Raw genomic sequence first — 17,243 nt, forward strand, 5'->3', positions numbered from 1 at the left:
TTTTGGTGCACAGGACAATGCCCTAGCAACTGAGCCACACCAGCCAGGGCCAAATCCTCTTTTAATAACACCTCTTCACAGTGTTGATCCTGTTTTCCACCTGGGCTGCTTCTGTGCCCATCTCTTGTTCATTTACGGTGGTGGCATTGTCATCATTTTCCTTTTAGAGGGCTAGAGGAGTGTACTGATTGGGTCGTCACTTTGTATTACGTCATTTTCTCATGACGTTGTTTTCAATTTTGTATTAAAATAGGTCCATCACCCTGGCCGGTGTGGCTCAGTTGGTTGAGCATCATCCCATGCACAGAAATGTCACTGGTTTGATTCCCAGTCAGGGCACATACCCAGGTTGCAGGTCTGATCTCCAGCTGGGGTGCATGCAGGAGGCAACCAATCAATGTTTCTCTCTCACACCGATGTTTCTCTCTCTCTCTCTCTCCCCCTTTCTCTCTAAAATCAATAAAAACATGTTTTAAAAATAAAATGGGCCCATCATTCCCACTCTGTGAAGTCATTCGGGGCCCTCACTTTGTCTTGGAATACCATGAACATCTCTCCCAGTGTCACTTTGAAATGTGATGAGCTTGTCCTTACATTTCTATCAGCTATAAATCCAGAGCCCCAACATGAAGCCCTACCATTGGGCAGAACACCTCTCTACCGCCTCTGTAACCTCCTGGTTTTTGGGTCCTCATTTCTAAAAATGTGAGGGTTTTATGAATTAACATTTGAGGCAGGACAAGGTCAAGAGGAGCCTGTCTTTGCTTTTACTCTTCCCAACTGAAATGTCTTCCCTATTCTTTCCACGGGTCCCAATCTCTTGTCCTTCAGGCCCACCACCAAGGAGCCTTCCTTGATTCCCCAGTCCATACAAATCTCTGCATCTCCAGCTGTTGGATACTTAAGGTCAGTGCCGTAAACCTAGCTATTTTAGGTTCATCTTGCTTCTCAAGCTAATTTCAGAATGGAGTTTCTCTTGCCTTCCTGTGGTCCCTAGGGCTGTGCCAGTCCACAGGTATGCTCCACATGGAGTGGCTACTTGACTATGCATGCATGGGGAGGGCCAGGAATGAGGGCACAGGCAGGGCACCCTGGATAGTGATGCCTCACAGTTTCCATGGCAGGGTAACTACAGAAATGTGGTATTCCAGGGAAACCTTTCCTACCAGTACTCTACCAGACACCAATCTGTTTGGTTGCCTGAGAGAGGATTTGCCAGCTCTTATACATTCAGTGTAACTTATCCTGTCCTCTGGGAGTGCAGCACAGCAGGTAGGCCTGGGCTGGGCATCTGCATGGGACGCCCCGGTGTACACGCAACCTCACCTGGCTGCCACATGATCTTTTTAGGCTTGTCCATCACACCTGAGAACTACCCTAGCTATATGTAACACCAGTGGCCTAGGGCCCCCTCAGAGACCCACAGTGTTCCTGATCACTGCTGAGGACAAGTGCAACATCATTCCTGGGCAAGTGTTCAGAAAGGTTATCATCATCAATGTAACCTTTCCCTTTGGGCCACAAGATACTTCCATTTAGGCCCTTTACTGGTGGGTCTCTAAGCAAAAGTCGTTGTCTGGCCGGTGTGTCTCAGTGGTTGACCAGTGTCCTGACAGGACAGTGTACAGCACAAGGTGACTGACCAGCAGCACTGGCTCCCACCTTTCCTCCTACACATGGTCACTACCATGTCACCTACTGAAGGTGGGGAGAAACCCAGATGGTCTGGCATGGGGAGACATACTGCCTGGTTGGTGGCTATTGGGCCTATAAGTATGCTCCTTTGGCCACCCAGCAAAGGTGGAGGCAGAGAAGCCACTCCCCAGATGACTACTCAGGAGACGTCGACCTCTGGAAGAGTTGGACGAAGATTTCACTTGCTCCAGCCCCAAAATTTGGCAATTGGAGCATGGTGGCAAGAAGCTGATGCTCTCCTGGCCAAATCAGACAGGGATTCCTTGGACTTCTCCACTTCCAGCTTCTGCCTCTCTCACCAGGAGAGGCCTTGAATCACCTACATTCATCCATTTTTCCAGATATCCTTTACTGATCACCCACCGGTGCTGACACTTTGCTGGGGTGTGCAGTAAGGGGGCTCGACAAATCTTCAGTTACCTATCACACATGCTGACATAAGCACACAGAAGGGGGAGCAAAGCTTGAATCCCAGGGACTCCCTGGAGGGCCTTCGTGGAACAAGCTCCTGTACCTCAGGGCCCTCTAGCCTGCCCCCAATTGATGGGCAAGGGACAGCATGCAAACCAACCTCAGAACAACAGCCCCAAGCCCTGCGGGCTTAACACCAAAGTCACCAGAACATCTAGTCTCCAGAAGCAGCCCAGTCAGACATGTCAAATCCGTCAGACACCACTTGCAACTCTGTTCTGGGGACCTTGTGTGCTGGTCCTCTGTACTGCCTGAGATCAAGCAGAGCCTGACTGCAAGAGGACCCGATCATCATCCATCTCCATCAAAAAGCAGCCTTGGGAGTTTGGGTGGAGATGCTGGCAAGGATATTAAAGAGAAGGGTGGGGATTAGGGGGAAGGCTGAGTGAAAATGAGACGGCTTCATGGTTATGCACTTCTAGCAAGAGCAATGATTGCAGCCTTTTGAGGAAGGAAAATCTGCAAACTGTTTGCCACTTCAGGAAGGGTAGCCTCAGCTTTGTGATTGGAGGATGTATTCCTATGGGGGAAGAAGTTGTTGTTTCTTGAGAATCTGACTATGTCAGTCACCATGGGAGCAGAACCAGAGCAATATCGAGAAAGCAGCAGGGGTACATGAATCTCCAGGATCAAGGAGCCCTGCATGTGGAAGACCATCACCTAGGCAACACTGGACGTTGAGGAAGCCCCTATCTCCACCCCACCCCTGCATTCTGAACACGTGAGGTAGCTCGTGTGGCTGTCACTTAGGCTGGCTTCTCCCTCCCCTGCATATTCTTACCATACGCTGAAGATTAGTGGGGGTGGGCTGGCTCTGCCCCCAGAGTCAGCTTGGTCTCAGGAGAGGCCTGTTTCTACCACCGTCTCCTTCCTCTTCGGATGTTGGCTTCCCTGCCACTTCTGTCCACTGTCAGCGCCTGGGTAACTTTTGTCATAGTCTCTGCCCCTAAATTGTCCCTGTGTCCAAGTCTGTCCACTGACACTAGAAGCTCCTAGAGGACAAGGCTTGACTAGTGTGTGCTTGTTTCCCCCTACACAGGTCAGGGCACAGAGATGTCCTCGGTGAGGTTAAGGGGAGGACAGGCAACCCTGTTGGCTAAAATCTGCTCGCCACACGGGTGAGTGTGCTCACATGCCCCTGAGTATAAAAGGGCTGGGTGTATGTTCACCTCAAGACCATGGCCAGCAGAGCCAGCCTTCCTAAGGACTGAACTTGAATGTTATAGAAAATCTGGTGCCTGGCTAATCTTCAAAGATGGTGCCCACCTCCTCTGGTTCAACACAGTCTCTCTCTGTTGGATTAGAGTTTCCCCCGAGTCCTGGGATGTTAGACATTTGGTCCCTGAAGGAAAACTAAAAACCCTCAAAAAGCTAAATTCTCCCTTCTCATTCCTTTATCAGCAGCTGCTATTTGTCTGAATCTCCTGCCCTCCTCTTCCCCATTCTTTACAGCCCCCAGCTATCAAGAATGGAACATGTCCTGGCCGGTTTGGCTCAGTGGTTAGAGAGTCAGCCCTCGGACTGAAGGGTCCCAGGTTCAATTCCAGCCAAAGGCACGAGGTATCTACCTCAGCTGCAGGCTCGAACCCCAGCCCCGGTTGGGGCACATGTGGGAGGCAGCCAATCGATGTGTCTCTCTCACATCTATGTCTCTCTCTCTCTCCTTCCACTCTCTCTGAAAAGCAATGGAAATGCCCTCGGGTGAGGATTAAAAAAAAGAAAAAAAAGAGTGGAACAGAGAAGCTATTTTCCCCCAAAACTCACATTTTTGGCGTGGAGAACAGCAGATCCAAGAGTTTCTCCCCCATTCAGTTGCAAGAGTGGGTGTGGGGGCTGCTGACCAGCAATAAGTTGGGGGAGGGAAGGGAGCCCGGTCTGAGTTTGGGTGCACAAGTCACCTAGGGCAGAGCCTTAGGGGACTCACATTTTACAGTGGAGCTGCCTAGAGAAGCCTCAAGCTGTGGTAGGCAGGGAGTAGACTCACCTCCAGTACAGCACCTTTGGTTTGCCCTTCCTCCTGGCCAACAGGCACTGGGAGATATCAAGTGCACAATCCCTCAATTATACCCAAGCTAGGAACCCTTCTCCACCTGGATAGCCCAGGACCTCTAATCCCTCTGGAAGAGTTTTACTCACTTCATTTTTGTGGAGGTTTCTAGGGTCTCCTGTCCTCAGACTTAGGTCACTATCCCTGCACAGGTCACTCCTATCACCCAGGAAAGGTTACAAACATGGAGCAACTCCAGGGGGTGCCAAGGTTCAGAGTAGAAACTTTAGAGATGGAATGAAGGAGTTTGGGCACAGACCCAGAAGCCTCTCAGCTTTTGTGATAACGCACATCCCCTGTGTATGTGTGTGTGAGGGTGTGGGTATGTGGGTGAGGGTTCTTGGAAGAGACAGCTAAGATGAGGGCTTGAGGCTAGGAATGGGGTGGGGCCTGCTGAGCAAAGACTGGAACTTAGCTATCAATGTTTCTGGGAGAGTTAGAGCCAGAACAGCCACAGGATAAAGAGGTTGTAGCCACAAAAAACAAGTGCCAGGCCTTTCCTTAGGACCCATACTTCTGACTTCAACAAGACAGGAGCTTCCACACTGAGGTAGGAGGGGTTCTGGCCAGCAGGTCAGCCTGCAGCTCTGGGAGAAATGTTGCCGGGAATGGGGGCTTTGCTGCTCTGGAAATGACTCATTTCCTTCCAGTCAAATAGCCAACTATCTGCGTTTCTGCTCTGTTGAGTAAATGCTCCCCGACTCTCTCCAGATGGTTGCCCCGTTTACATCCCCAAAGTCCCTCCTTTCACACCCTAGGCAGGTGTAGCAAATCCTAAGGAGAGAGCTCTTTCCTGAGGCTGACTGGGGAAAATGGGACAGGGGGTCTCCTGACAGTTCGTAATTCCTGGCTGGAGTTCCTGGGGGTGGACAGGTAGGCTGGGGAGTAAGGTAGGGAAGGAAAAGGTCAGGGGCAGGGGGCCCCTACCTGAATCCAGAGTCCATAAAGTTAATCCCTCATTTCCAAAGACTATCTCCTCCCCCACACTCAACCCACTGGCCCAGCACAGGAAAACTGGGAGCCCAGAACACTGTGACCGTAAGGACACCTGCGTGTGGTCCAAGGGATGTCCAGGACAGACAGGATATGATATGGTTGGGAGAGGTCACAGGGCCGAGGGCCACTCTCTGGCAGAAGCACTCCAGGCCTTTTCTCTTGAGAGCAAGGCCCGGGTCAGGAGGAAAGAAACTTGGCTCGTCCTGTTGGAGCAGTGGGTGTGGGGAGAGGGGCAGGGAGGGGAGCCTGCCCTGGGAGGCTAGAGGACGCGCCCTGGGGAGGCCAGCCCAGCCAACGGAGGCACCCTCGGTGCTGGAGGCGGGAGGACGGTGCCGCCCCCTGGCGGCAGCACTCCGGCATCGCAGCTCTCTGCTCACCCGTGGCAAGGTCCTGTGACTTCATCCCCGTCTCGCGAGGCCGCGCTGCTGAGTCGCTAGAGTCGACGGTTGGGACCCCACCGTCGCCCTCTGCCTCTCTCAGGCTCTCGAGACCGGACCCTGCCCGCCTGCCCGGACCTGCGCAGCATGTGGCCCGCGGGCCTCGAGTGTCCCCGCATGCTTCCTCGGCAGCCTCTGCTGCGTCTGCTGCTCCTGCTGCTGCTGCTGCTGCTGCCACAGCCGGTAACCCGTGCCCAGACCACGCCAGCCACCCCCAGCGCCCCGACAGCGCTGGGCACCCCCAGCGCCCTTCCCACATCCGGCACCCCCAGTGCCACGACTAGGCCGGAAGCCCCTAGCGACTCTATTGCGCCAGGCACATCTAGTGCCCCCATCTCACCTGGAACCCCCAGCGCCCAGAATCTGCAGAAGCTTGCTCGGTCCCTGATGCAGGACTTCCCACTCGTGGACGGGTGCGTAGGTGCGGTGGGGGTTGGGGGGCAGTGGGGGCTGAGCTCACCCCTAGGCTGGGGAGGGGCTCCTGAGCATGCAGGGCTAGTGAGGAGGTTCCCTCACACCACCCCTGGACGTCCTTTCCCATCATTCATGGAAGCCCTTTCCCCTCCTCTGTCACCCCTACCTGTTGGGGATGCCCTAGCCCAGGCTTCAGAGGGTCCTAGTATACAGTCTGTGACAGTGTGGGGCGGGGAATGCCTGGGCTGGCCCAGGCCTGGCAACAAGTCCTGCCTGATCCTCAGTCCTAAAGGAGTCCACCCATTTGCCCCTCACCTGACCCCATCTTCCAGCCACAACGACATGCCTCTGGTCCTGAGACTGTTTTACTACAACCGGCTACAGGATGTTAACCTGCACAACTTCAGTCATGGCCAGACCAACCTGGACAGGCTTAGAGACGGTCTCGTGGGTGCACAGGTACCACAGGCACACTCAAGGTGCCACTGGCTGCTGGGGAATGTGGGAGAATATGGGGCCCTAGAGATCACAATAAGTTAGTTGCATGGGAACTCAGTTACCTTAGTGACCCAAAAAGTGCCATAATATGGATGCTGGGGGCTGCAGGTGCCATGGTGAACCAGCTTGGTGGGCATCCAAGTACCATGGAACAAGCAGTTTTTTCATTACATGTGATCTCTGGGCCCACCGGGTGCTGTGTGGGCTGTGGAGGCTATGAAAGGAGGCACCCGAAAGCAGCCCCTGCCGAAGCCAATCCCTGGCTTTCTCCCAGTTCTGGTCAGCCTACGTCCCATGCCAGACCCAGGAACGGGATGCCCTGCGCCTCACCCTGGAGCAAATTGACCTCATCCACCGTATGTGTACCTCCTATTCTGAGCTGGAGCTTGTGACCTCGGTTAAAGGTAGGAAGGCTGGTGGGGGTGGTGTTAGGGACTTGAATGAGCTACCCCAGCCCCTGAAAGTGATCCCCTGACCTACCTGCCCCCAGCTCTGAACAGTACCCGGAAGTTGGCCTGCCTCATTGGTGTGGAGGGCGGCCACTCACTGGACAGTAGCCTCTCCGTCTTGCGTACCTTCTATATGCTGGGTGTGCGCTACTTGACACTCACCCACACCTGCAACACACCCTGGTGAGCACAGTGCGGATGGTATGGGCCCACTGAGGCAGAGATCTGGCCCAAGATCCCACTGGGACTCAGACCACACTTTACCCCTGGGATCTGGCACTGTCCCTGGAGTGGGGAGGGGAGCTGGGTTCACAGAGCAAAACTGGACCCCCAGCAGGGTCTTCCTACCGCCAGGGACAGCCCAGCTTGGGTTCCTGCTCTTGCTCTAGAGGGGGGTGTAAGGATAGAGGGTTCAGTAGGGCCTCTAGGCTCTAGTGGCCAAATTATGGCCACCAGTTAGACTGCTTCCTGGCCATCCTACAGGGCAGAGAGCTCAGCTAAGGGCATCCACCCTTTCTACAACAATGTCAGCGGGCTGACCAGCTTTGGTGAGGTGAGAACCCTGATTCCATACTCTGCCCCACATGCATATACACACCCCACCTGTTCCCTACAAATAAATGTACATACATGCCTTCTCCCCAACCTTTCCCTGCAGAAAGTGGTGATGGAAATGAACCGCCTGGGCATGATGGTAGACTTGTCCCATGTCTCAGATGCTGTGGCACGACGGGCCCTGGAAGTGTCACAAGCACCTGTGATCTTCTCCCACTCAGCTGCCCGGGGTGTGTGCAATAATGAACGGAATGTTCCTGATGATATCCTGCAGCTTCTGGTGAGTGACTGCCCTGGCCCTTGAACCTAAAAGCAAGAGGTTCGAACCAGGAGCCCTTGAACCTGAGCCCCAGCTCCCTCAACTTCCTCAAACCCCAGGCTGAACATCGGCCCCACAAACTCAGCCCTGAACTCCTGAACCCATCATAGGTTTCTAGGTGGTAAACACTCCTCTAAATCTTCAAACCCAGTGCCAAGACACCACCCAAACCAGGGCTGAGACTCATCCATTCACACAAACCAGAGAGATGAAGTCTCCTCTGACCTCAAAGCCAGGGCTGAACACCTACTTCAAAGGGGCCCAGTGCGTGAACAGGCAGATCTTTGCGCTGGGTGCGGGGGGGAGGGGGGCAAGCTGAGTGTCCCTTTGTCCACTCATGCAGAAGAAGAATGGTGGCATCGTGATGGTGTCCTTGTCCATGGGGGTGCTGCAGTGCAACCTGCTAGCCAATGTGTCCACTGTGGCAGGTAAGCCCCACCCTGAGCTCTCTAAACAGCTCTGATTTGGACCTGAAGCTTTGTTGGGGAACCCAGAACAGCCAACACATTTGACCCACCCATTGGCATTAGGCATAGCCCCCCAAAACCCTCAAATGGACAGTACACAGCACCTTGGTGCCATGTAGAACTAGAGCCACAGAGTGGATAGTGTGATACTGATGAGTATAAGGGAGGCAGTCAGACATAAAGGGGCTCCCAAAGCACCCTGCCCCTGGCTCTGGCCAAGGGACTGGGCAGGCCCTTAGGTCTCTGTAGTCTTTGTCAGTTATACTCTTTGTCCCTCTTTCATCTTTCACACACATGGAAAGGAGCACCCTTGGGTTCTCAAGGAGACTTGAGGCAGGATGAATCCTGATGTGAAATGGCCCAAACTGGTCACTCTGGGATCTACTCCAAATCTGAAGTACAATCTAGAGACAGCTGAAATTACATCAGGTCAAAACTCAGGGCTCTCAAGTTGGCACACTAGGTGCCAAGACATGAAGTAATTGGCCCCCATGGCCTATAGGCTGCAAGAAGGGGAATCAGCAGAGTCCATTTCTCCACCCCCTTGTCCTGGAAGCCCCACATTTGCTGACTTTCCATCCCCCAGATCACTTTGACCACATCAGGGCAGTCATTGGATCCAGCTTTATCGGCATTGGTGGAGATTATGATGGGACCAACCGGTGAGTACTTCCCTGTGGCTTGTGAGGGACTAGCTGCGCAGCAGTGGGGCCTTCACAGTCTCTATGCCAACCATAGCATGGTCCTCATGGCCTTTAGGCCTTGACCACAACCTCAGGTCTGCTGGCCCATCTGGCATCTCCCCTCCCTGGGTCTGTTTCCTGGACTTTCCTTTCTGTATGTGGCCCACTGGCCCCACTCTAGATCATCATATTTGGCTAAGCCATCAGACAGAGCTCATCTTGCCCAGCATGTGCACCCACCCCCAGTGCCAGCAGACCCACTGCCTCTGAGCAGACTTTTAGCAAGGTCTGGTACTGGTTGACCATCTTTTCTACTTGCAGCTGGGTCTGTGCATGCAGGTGTTCAACCCAGTTCCTAAAAAGCTTTTCTTCTTTTTATATATAGAGGAAAAATTGCATTCAGTGAAAAGCATATATCTTAATAGAAATCAAAGGAGTTTTGACGAATATTCAAGGAAGTTTTGGTTCTGAAAGACGAAGAGTAGGAGTGAATCATTTACCCTCTCCCAGTCTCCATTTCCTGTATCTGACCAGGGCTAGGGTTTAGTAGACCCTAGGCCTATGGTTCTGAGTCAGGACCAAGGAACAGGTCTGGGGCCCAACAGTTGGTTGCCTGGCGGCCATACAGTTTCCCTCAGGGGCTGGAAGATGTATCCACATACCCAGTACTGATAGAGGAGTTGCTGAGTCGTGGCTGGAATGAGGAAGAGCTCCAGGGTGTCCTTCGAGGAAACCTGTTGCGAGTCTTCAGACAGGTGGAACAGGTACGCTGGGCTGGGCAAAAGAGTAGTTCGGGAGTCTGAGCAGGTGTGTTGGGGGAAGCTGGGGGAGCTGCTGACCGCCAACTGCTGCCTCCAGGTACGGGAGGAAAACAAGGGGCAAAGGCCCTTAGAGGATGAGTTCCCGGAGGAGCAGCTGCACAGCTCTTGCCGCTCCTTCCTCCCTCGGCTGCATCATACAGAGTATCTCGCTCCAGACCAGAAACGAACCGAGGCTCCTATGCATTGGACAACCAAGTTGTCACTTAAGAAGTCATTCTCAAAATCATCCCCCCCCATGGCCCCAAGCCTCGCAATTATTTCTGCCTTCCCAGTCGTCCTCCTGTGGCTCTGGTGACCCAGTTCATCCTGTCCAATGTCACTTTGGCAGCTATGGACACTCCACAAAGTTTCCCCTTTGTGCAGGCACAAACATTTCCTGAAAATAAATATTTTTGACTGGAACCAGGTATGAGTGTCCTCTGTGGTGGGTCTGATGGCGGAGGCTCCCAATGCTGGTGGTTGGTAAGGGACCCTGCAGTTCAGCCACCACTTACTCAAGTAAGACCTGCTGATAGCGGCCTGAGGAAACCCAAGTGATCAGGATCAGCACTGGAAAAGGCAGTGGGTGGCTCTGGCTGCATGAGGGTGGACCCTACTCTGGATTCCCTCTGGGTAGCTTACCTCAATTGCCATCCTGACCCACTGACCACTACCTGAGAATCTTTCAGAGAATTTTAGTTCACATTCCCAAGTAGGGAACCTGCCTGGATCACAAATGACCTTTGTTCCTATTTGGACAGAACCCAGAATGTCAGGCCACATAAAGGGCATGGGCCACCAATGGCTGGACTGCCCTGGATATGGGACCACCATCCCCTGTCCCCCAGGGGCATGCTCTCTAAGAGGCACAGGCTACTTAAAGAGAAACATCCATCTTACCCCCAGGCCATTAATAGTAATAGCAACTGCACTAATAATAGGCAAATTAAGAGTTACTACATTAAGAGTTAATAATCACAGCTAATAATAAACATGATAATAAATAATGGCTAATAAAAAAATTAATACTGCCCGGTTGGGCGTGGCTCAGCGGTTGAGCGTCTACCTAAGATCCAGGCTATCAGGGTTCGTATTCCCAGTCAGGGCACATGCCTGGGTTGTGGGTTTGATCTCCAGTCAGGGTTGTGCAGGAGACAGCTGATCGATGACTCTCTTATCATTGATGTTTCTCTCTCTCTCTCTCCCTCTCCTTTCCTCTCTCTGAAATCAATAAAGATATATTTATAAAAAAAATAATAATAATAATTAATACTAATAATCTACGCATATCCCATGACAGAGCAATTTTACCCCATGCTTTCTAGGGTCTTCCATTTCCTCCCCCACAGCATAGTCATCCTGCCCAAACCATAGTCATCCTAGGCCACTGGCCAACCTGGGATGCCCTCTCCACTCCCCTAGCCTGATCCAGGCCCCATCCTTTCAAAGCTCAGCCACTGCTGTGGTGCTTCCACTAATGCCTTACCACCCTGAACAGCCCTCACCAGCACTACCCTCAGTCAGGATAATTATATTATGAAAAAAGATAATATATAATTGACCATGGAGTTGGTAAACTCCTTCCCAAGATGACTACTATTAACTGCCCTTTAATACATATACTCTTCTGGAGTTTTTTGTGCATATTGTTAACATATGTACAGAAGCAAATTTCAGTATTAGATGCTAAAACGAAATGGTCTCCCACAAATTTTTATTGATTTCAGAGAGAGGAACGGAGAGGGAAAGAGAGAGAAACATCAATGATGAGAGTCATTGATCAGCTGCCACCTGCACACCCCCAACTGGGGATTGAGCCCACATCCCGGGCATGTGCCCTGACTGGGAATTGAACCACAGTCTCCTAGATCATAGATCAATGTTCAACTGCTGAGCCATGCTGGCTGGGCTTAAATTCCATTTTTATTACGTATATACAGGGAATCATTTCTCTGTCAGTCAAAACAGATCTAATTCACTATTCTGAGTGGGGACTTAAGAATTTCATGGAATAGTTGACGTGTTGGAGGGTGAGGCACATCCCTGCAACTAAAACCTCACAGGAACCTGCGACTTGTCTGACTAGGTGTGAGATTAGGAACATTCCTGGCCCCTCGCAGTTCCCCAACTGGCCCACTCCCTTAGTCTGTTGGTCACCGCCAGGACCCGCAATAGAGGGATCCGGGGAGGAGGGAGCCCAAGATACGTCGCCAGAGGGCGCCCGCGTCAGAGGCCTGCCTGGCCCATTGGGGTGCTCTCCCAGTTCGGGGTGGGAGGGCCGTGCCGCCCCCTAGCGACCGCGCAGCCCGACGGCATTACGTACTCCTGGGCGTCTTCCTAAGGTCTTGACTCCACCTCACGAGGCCGGGCTGTTGGGTCACCCAAGTCGACGGTTGGGACCCCATCGTCGCCCTCTGCCTCTCTCAGGCTCTCGAGACCAGCCCCTGCCCGCCTGCCCGGACCTGTGCAGCATGCGGATCAGGGGCCTCGAGTGTCCTCGTGTGCTTGGCCAGCGGCCTCTGCTGCGTCTGCTGCTCTTGCTGTTGCTGCTGCTGCAGCCAATAACCTGCACCCAGACCATGACGGGAACCCCCAGCGCCCCAACATCGCAGGGAAGTACCAGCGCCACAACCGTGCCTAGTTTGCCAAGTGCCCTGACAACGCCAGGCAGCCCCAGAGCCCGGAGACTGCGGGAGCGGGCGCAGGCGTTGATGCGGGACTTCCCGCTGGTGGATGGGTGTGTAGATGCGGTGTGGGGGCCGGTGGGGCCCCAACTCATCGCTAGGCAGGGAGCGGGTCCTGAGCATGCAGGGCTAGTGAGGAGGCTCCCTCACACCACCCTTGGATACACTCTCCACCATCACTCATGGGCCCCCTTCTCCCTATTATCCCATTTCTGGTGGAATTCCCCACCCCCAAGCTGAGCTTCTGGAGGTCTCCCATTGTTTGTGTGAGGTGGGAAGGTGGTGTGGGACAGGACAGGCCCTGGCATGATGACATGTTCTGCCTGACCTGGAGGCCATATCTCTACTCTAACCTTTGTCTTGACACCCCCAGCCACAACCATCTGCCCCTGCTCCTGAGACACCTTTTCCACAACAGGCTACAAGATGTTAACCTGCATAACTTCAGTCGTGGCCAGACCAGCCTGGACAAACTTATGGATGGCCTTGTGGGTGCCCAGGTACCACAGGGACACACAGGGTGTCACAGCATGGCTGCTGGGGAATGTGGAGGCCACAGAAACCTGGGTAGGCAGTCCACTGTATGACTGGGTATCAGAGGACATGTGTCATCATGTGGCTCCTGGGGAGTGTGGGGACATTGGAGACTAAGACAGGCTGGCCACGTGGGTTCCTAGGTTCTGTGGAGACACATAGAAAGTGACCAGAAAATCCCTGGTGATTGTGGGATGTTCTGGGACCACCAAAGGACATGATGGATTGGCCTTTGGGCATTCACATAACACATGGACATACAGTATGAAAGGATGATGTTTCATGAGTCCACAGTTTGTCTGCTGGCAGCAAGCTGAATAGTTATCAAGGTGCCATGGGGTCATGTAGTGCCTCACTTGGGCCACTGACTCCAATGAGTACCTTGGGGCTGAGAAGGAGTGGCAGGCCAAGGCCTGGTCTCATTATGGACCCCTGGGCCTACCCCTAGTTCTGGTCAACGCACACCCCTTGCCAGACCCAGGAGCAGGATGCCGTGCGCCTCACACTGGAGCAGATTGACCTTATTCGTCGCATGTGTGCTTCCTACGCTGAACTGGAGCTTGTGACCTCAGCCAAAGGTGGGCTGTGGAATGGGGGCATAATCAGGGGCTTACTCTGGTGCTTCTGGCCCTGGTCCCTGACCATTTTATTATCCACCCTCTTTTAGGGCTGAACAGCACTCAAAAGCTAGCCTGCCTCATTGGCGTGGAGGGTGGCCACTCACTGGACAGCAGCCTCTCTGTACTGCGTAGTTTCTATCTGCTGGGAGTGCGCTACCTGACACTCACCTCCACCTGTAGCACGCCCTGGTGAGTGCAGTGAAATGTAGACCACATGGCAGGGAAACTGCCAGAGAGGTGAAGATCGAGGTGTCCAGAGAGGGAGGCTGGACTGCCAGCAGGTCTCTCTCGCTCCCAGGTAGCAGCTGGTATAAGTCCCTACCCTGTTCTAGAGGTGGGATGGGTGAACAAAGAGAGGGACTGCAGAGTCCCCAGCCTCCGATGGCCAAGGTGTGGCCCACTAGATTGCCCTCCCCTGGCTGTTCTGCAGGGCAGAGAGTTCCACCAAGTTTAAGCACCACTTCTACACCAATGTCAGTGGGTTGACAAGTTTCGGTGAGGTGAGGACTCCTGTTCCCTATCCTAACCCACTCATTCCCTACGAACATGTGCATCCTTCACACACACGCACACAAATAAAAATACTGTCCCTGCAGAAGGTGGTAAGGGAAATGAACCGCCTGGGCATGATGGTGGACTTATCCCATGCGTCATATGCCTTGGTGCAACAAGTGCTGAACGTATCGAAGTCTCCTGTGATCTTCTCCCACTCAGCTGCCAGAGCTGTGTGCGACAATTTGCTGAATGTTCCAGATGACATCCTGCAACTTCTTGTGAGTGGTTACCCCAGCCCTCAAACCCAGGGCTAAGTGTGCTTCATACAAAGATTCTTTTTTTTTAAATCCTCACCCAAGGATATTTTTTTCCATTGATTTTTAGAGAGAGGAAGGGAGGGAGAGAAAGACTCACACATCCATTGGTTGCCTAATTAATGCATGCACCCCAACTGGGGCTGGGGACGGAACCTGTAACCCAGGTACGTGCCCTTGACTGGAAATAGAACCCAAAACCCTTCAGTGCACAGGCTGATGCTATAATCACTGAGCCACACCAGCCAGGGCCATACAAAGCTTTTTGACCCTGAACAAAGCTACCAGCCCAGGCCTCACTTTTGGAGCTAAGGCTGGTTAACCCTCCTGCTCTCTGAAACTGAAGTCGAAATCAGGTCCACCAGGGACCCATAAACCCAGAGGAGACAAAGTGTTTTCCAATCCCTGAAGCCAGGATGGAGCACTTTCCTACCGGGGCCCTCCAGGGCACAGGAGGCAGGCCATCAGGCCAGAAGGGCCAAGCTGAGTATCCATTTGTTTATCCCTGTAGAAAAAGAATGGTGGCATTGTGATGGTGACGCTGTCCATGGGGATTTTACAGTGCAATCTGTTTGCTAATGTGTCCACTGTTGCAGGTGAGCCCCATCTCAACTTCATGTGCAGTTCTAGCTTGGGCTTGTGGCCACCAGGGTTGAGCAATGGGCAGGCCTCCCAACAACCCAAGGGAGTAGATTCAGCCCTTCACTGCCACCCAGATCTGGGCCCAAAATCAATGTTGATGGGTTTGGTCAGGCACCTGCCTCTGCTTCTGAGTCTCACTTTTACTCCCATGTCTCTGGAAAGGACAGGCAGGCAGAGCCCCGACCAGGCTTTCAAAGAACCCAGAGGCAGGGTGGTTCCTGGGCAGGAAAAGGTCCAAAGGGGTGGCTCTAAGGTTCACTCTAGGTCCAGTGTGCAGCCTGTAACCACTTTAAAACTCATAATTGGCCAGGAGCTCCGTGGAGTCAGCTGCCATGGCCTGGAGTACTACGGGCAGAGGAATTGGCCAGGGATGAGCTTCACCAGACCAGGGCTGGTCCAGGGGTCTAACTCCAGCCCAGTGCTTCCACCACTAATCTCCACCCTCTAGATCACTTTGACCACATCAGGGCAGTTATTGGACCTGAGTTCATTGGGATTGGCGGAAATTATGACGGGTCTGGCAGGTGAGTGTTTCCCTGGCGTTTTTCTTGGGCTGGGGTATAGCAAGGAGTTATAGTTCCCCATCCTGTGGTCCTCCCATCTTTCAAGCCTCAATGACAGGCTCTTGTTTTCCAGCCAATCTGACATTTCCCCACTCCCAGGGTCTGTTTCCTGGTCTTTCCCTGTCCCTTCTGTGTGGCCCACTGGACCCACTGCCACTCCAAATCATCACCTTCGTTAAGTACTCCCCTCCCCCATGCAGAGCTCATCTGCCCTGCCAAGCTTCACTCCCAACCCAGCTGGTCTGTTGTGGGCTGATCATCTGCTCAGTGGGTAGGTGCTGCAGAAGCCCAGTCTTCAAGGAATTTCAAAAGTTGCATTTAGTAGCCTGAAGAACATGACCTTCAATTTCCCATATGTGAATGGGGCTCTTGGAACAGTGGACCTAGCTTAGGATCAGGGCCGTGGTCCCACATGTGGCTGGCTGGTGTCTACACAGGTTCCCTCAGGAGCTGGAGAATGTATCCACATACCCCGTTCTGATAGAAGAGTTACTGAGGCATGGCTGGAGTGAGGAAGAGCTTCAGGGTGTCCTTCGTGGAAATCTGCTACGGGTCTTCAGACAAGTGGAACAGGTATTATGCTGGGTTGGGAAAAAGGATGGTTTGCAGGTGAGGGGTGTGCTGGGAGAGTCGCTGACTCCTGACTCCCACCCCCAGGTGAGAGATGAAAACAATGGTCAGAACCCTGCAGAGGATGAGTTTCCAGACAGGCAGGTGGGCAGGTCTTGCCACTCCCACCTACTGTCTCAGCCTCAGCGTGAACACCTGGCCACACATCTGAACATGACCAAGTGGCTAAGCAGTCATATTCTCCAGAATCCCCCCAAAGCCTCCCCACACCTTGTTCTAGGCTTCATGGCTACTGCCACCTTCTCAACCCTCATCCTGTGGCTCTGGTGACCCGGTCAGTTCCCCAGGGGCACCTATCAAAGTCTCACAAAGTCCCCCTCCTAGTCATCCAGGCACCAGCATGTGCTAATAAATATTTTGGGCATGGAACCAGGTGTGAGTGTCCTTCCTCTTTCACATGGGAGGGAGTGAGGGATGGGATCCAGGAGGCTCTTGGGTGGTAAAGGGGTCTCTTGGTCTAGCTCCAGCTGCTCAAGGTGAGTAGTCCCCGTTGGCCTCCAGCTTTGTCTCATCTCAGGAAGACAGAGGCACCTTACCATATTCTATGCTAAAAGCCCACAGAACACAAAGGCATCGAGTTCAGAGTTAACCCCAGCATGGAGTGTGACGGTGGTTATGTTCCCAATCTCTCTTTGAAAGGTTTAAATTTGTTTTTTCAAGAGGCTGATGCCATTTATAGGATAAATAGTAACTTGTTTGGAAATATTGAGAGAAAGCGTATAAAGATTTTTCAGATAAGGTCTTCTGATTTTTGTTGTCATTGTTGTTAAACTAATTTTTTAGTGGAAGGGGAAAATCAAGTCTTAAAAAGAATTTTAAAAACCTTAAAAACAACAAAAAGGAAACTAGTGCCAACTGCTTGGCTTACTACAGACCCTCCATCTTTGGCACTTTCCTCTCCCGATCCATGAGGGTGGGCCAGAGCCAGAT

The 17,243-nt window shown here is 52.8% G+C and overlaps 2 protein-coding genes across 2 annotated transcripts; both read left to right on the forward strand.

The window, feature by feature from the left end:
• Nucleotides 1-5,700: 5,700 nt before the first annotated feature.
• LOC107527859 (dipeptidase 2-like) lies at nucleotides 5,701-10,147 on the forward strand. The gene is made up of 10 exons (XM_016200725.2): nucleotides 5,701-6,059; nucleotides 6,393-6,519; nucleotides 6,833-6,962; nucleotides 7,049-7,190; nucleotides 7,491-7,560; nucleotides 7,666-7,842; nucleotides 8,225-8,309; nucleotides 8,935-9,010; nucleotides 9,660-9,795; nucleotides 9,890-10,147. The coding sequence occupies exons 1-10, from the start codon at nucleotides 5,734-5,736 to the stop codon at nucleotides 10,145-10,147; spliced, it is 1,527 nt and encodes a 508-aa protein (XP_016056211.2). The 5' UTR covers nucleotides 5,701-5,733.
• Nucleotides 10,148-12,269: 2,122 nt separating this feature from the next.
• On the forward strand, nucleotides 12,270-16,583 carry DPEP3 (dipeptidase 3). The gene is made up of 10 exons (XM_016200724.2): nucleotides 12,270-12,568; nucleotides 12,889-13,015; nucleotides 13,498-13,627; nucleotides 13,717-13,858; nucleotides 14,100-14,169; nucleotides 14,266-14,442; nucleotides 14,990-15,074; nucleotides 15,569-15,644; nucleotides 16,121-16,256; nucleotides 16,341-16,583. Exons 1-10 carry the CDS (start codon nucleotides 12,303-12,305, stop codon nucleotides 16,581-16,583), a joined length of 1,452 nt encoding a protein of 483 aa, XP_016056210.2. The 5' UTR covers nucleotides 12,270-12,302.
• The last annotated feature ends 660 nt before the right edge of the window (nucleotides 16,584-17,243 follow it).

Source organism: Miniopterus natalensis, chromosome 18 (assembly GCF_054644295.1).
Source record: "Miniopterus natalensis isolate mMinNat1 chromosome 18, mMinNat1.hap1, whole genome shotgun sequence".
Taxonomy (NCBI): domain Eukaryota; kingdom Metazoa; phylum Chordata; class Mammalia; order Chiroptera; family Miniopteridae; genus Miniopterus; species Miniopterus natalensis.

Coding starts and splice junctions, on each gene's coding strand:
- LOC107527859 (XM_016200725.2), top strand. CDS start 5,734: ATGTGGCCCGCGGGCCTCGAGTGTCCCCGCATGCTTCCTCGGCAGCCT. Junction 7,191..7,490: donor CACACCTGCAACACACCCTG/GTGAGCACAGTG, acceptor GCCATCCTACAG/GGCAGAGAGCTCAGCTAAGG. Junction 9,011..9,659: donor GATTATGATGGGACCAACCG/GTGAGTACTTCC, acceptor GCGGCCATACAG/TTTCCCTCAGGGGCTGGAAG.
- DPEP3 (XM_016200724.2), top strand. CDS start 12,303: ATGCGGATCAGGGGCCTCGAGTGTCCTCGTGTGCTTGGCCAGCGGCCT. Junction 15,075..15,568: donor TAATGTGTCCACTGTTGCAG/GTGAGCCCCATC, acceptor TCCACCCTCTAG/ATCACTTTGACCACATCAGG. Junction 15,645..16,120: donor AATTATGACGGGTCTGGCAG/GTGAGTGTTTCC, acceptor GTGTCTACACAG/GTTCCCTCAGGAGCTGGAGA.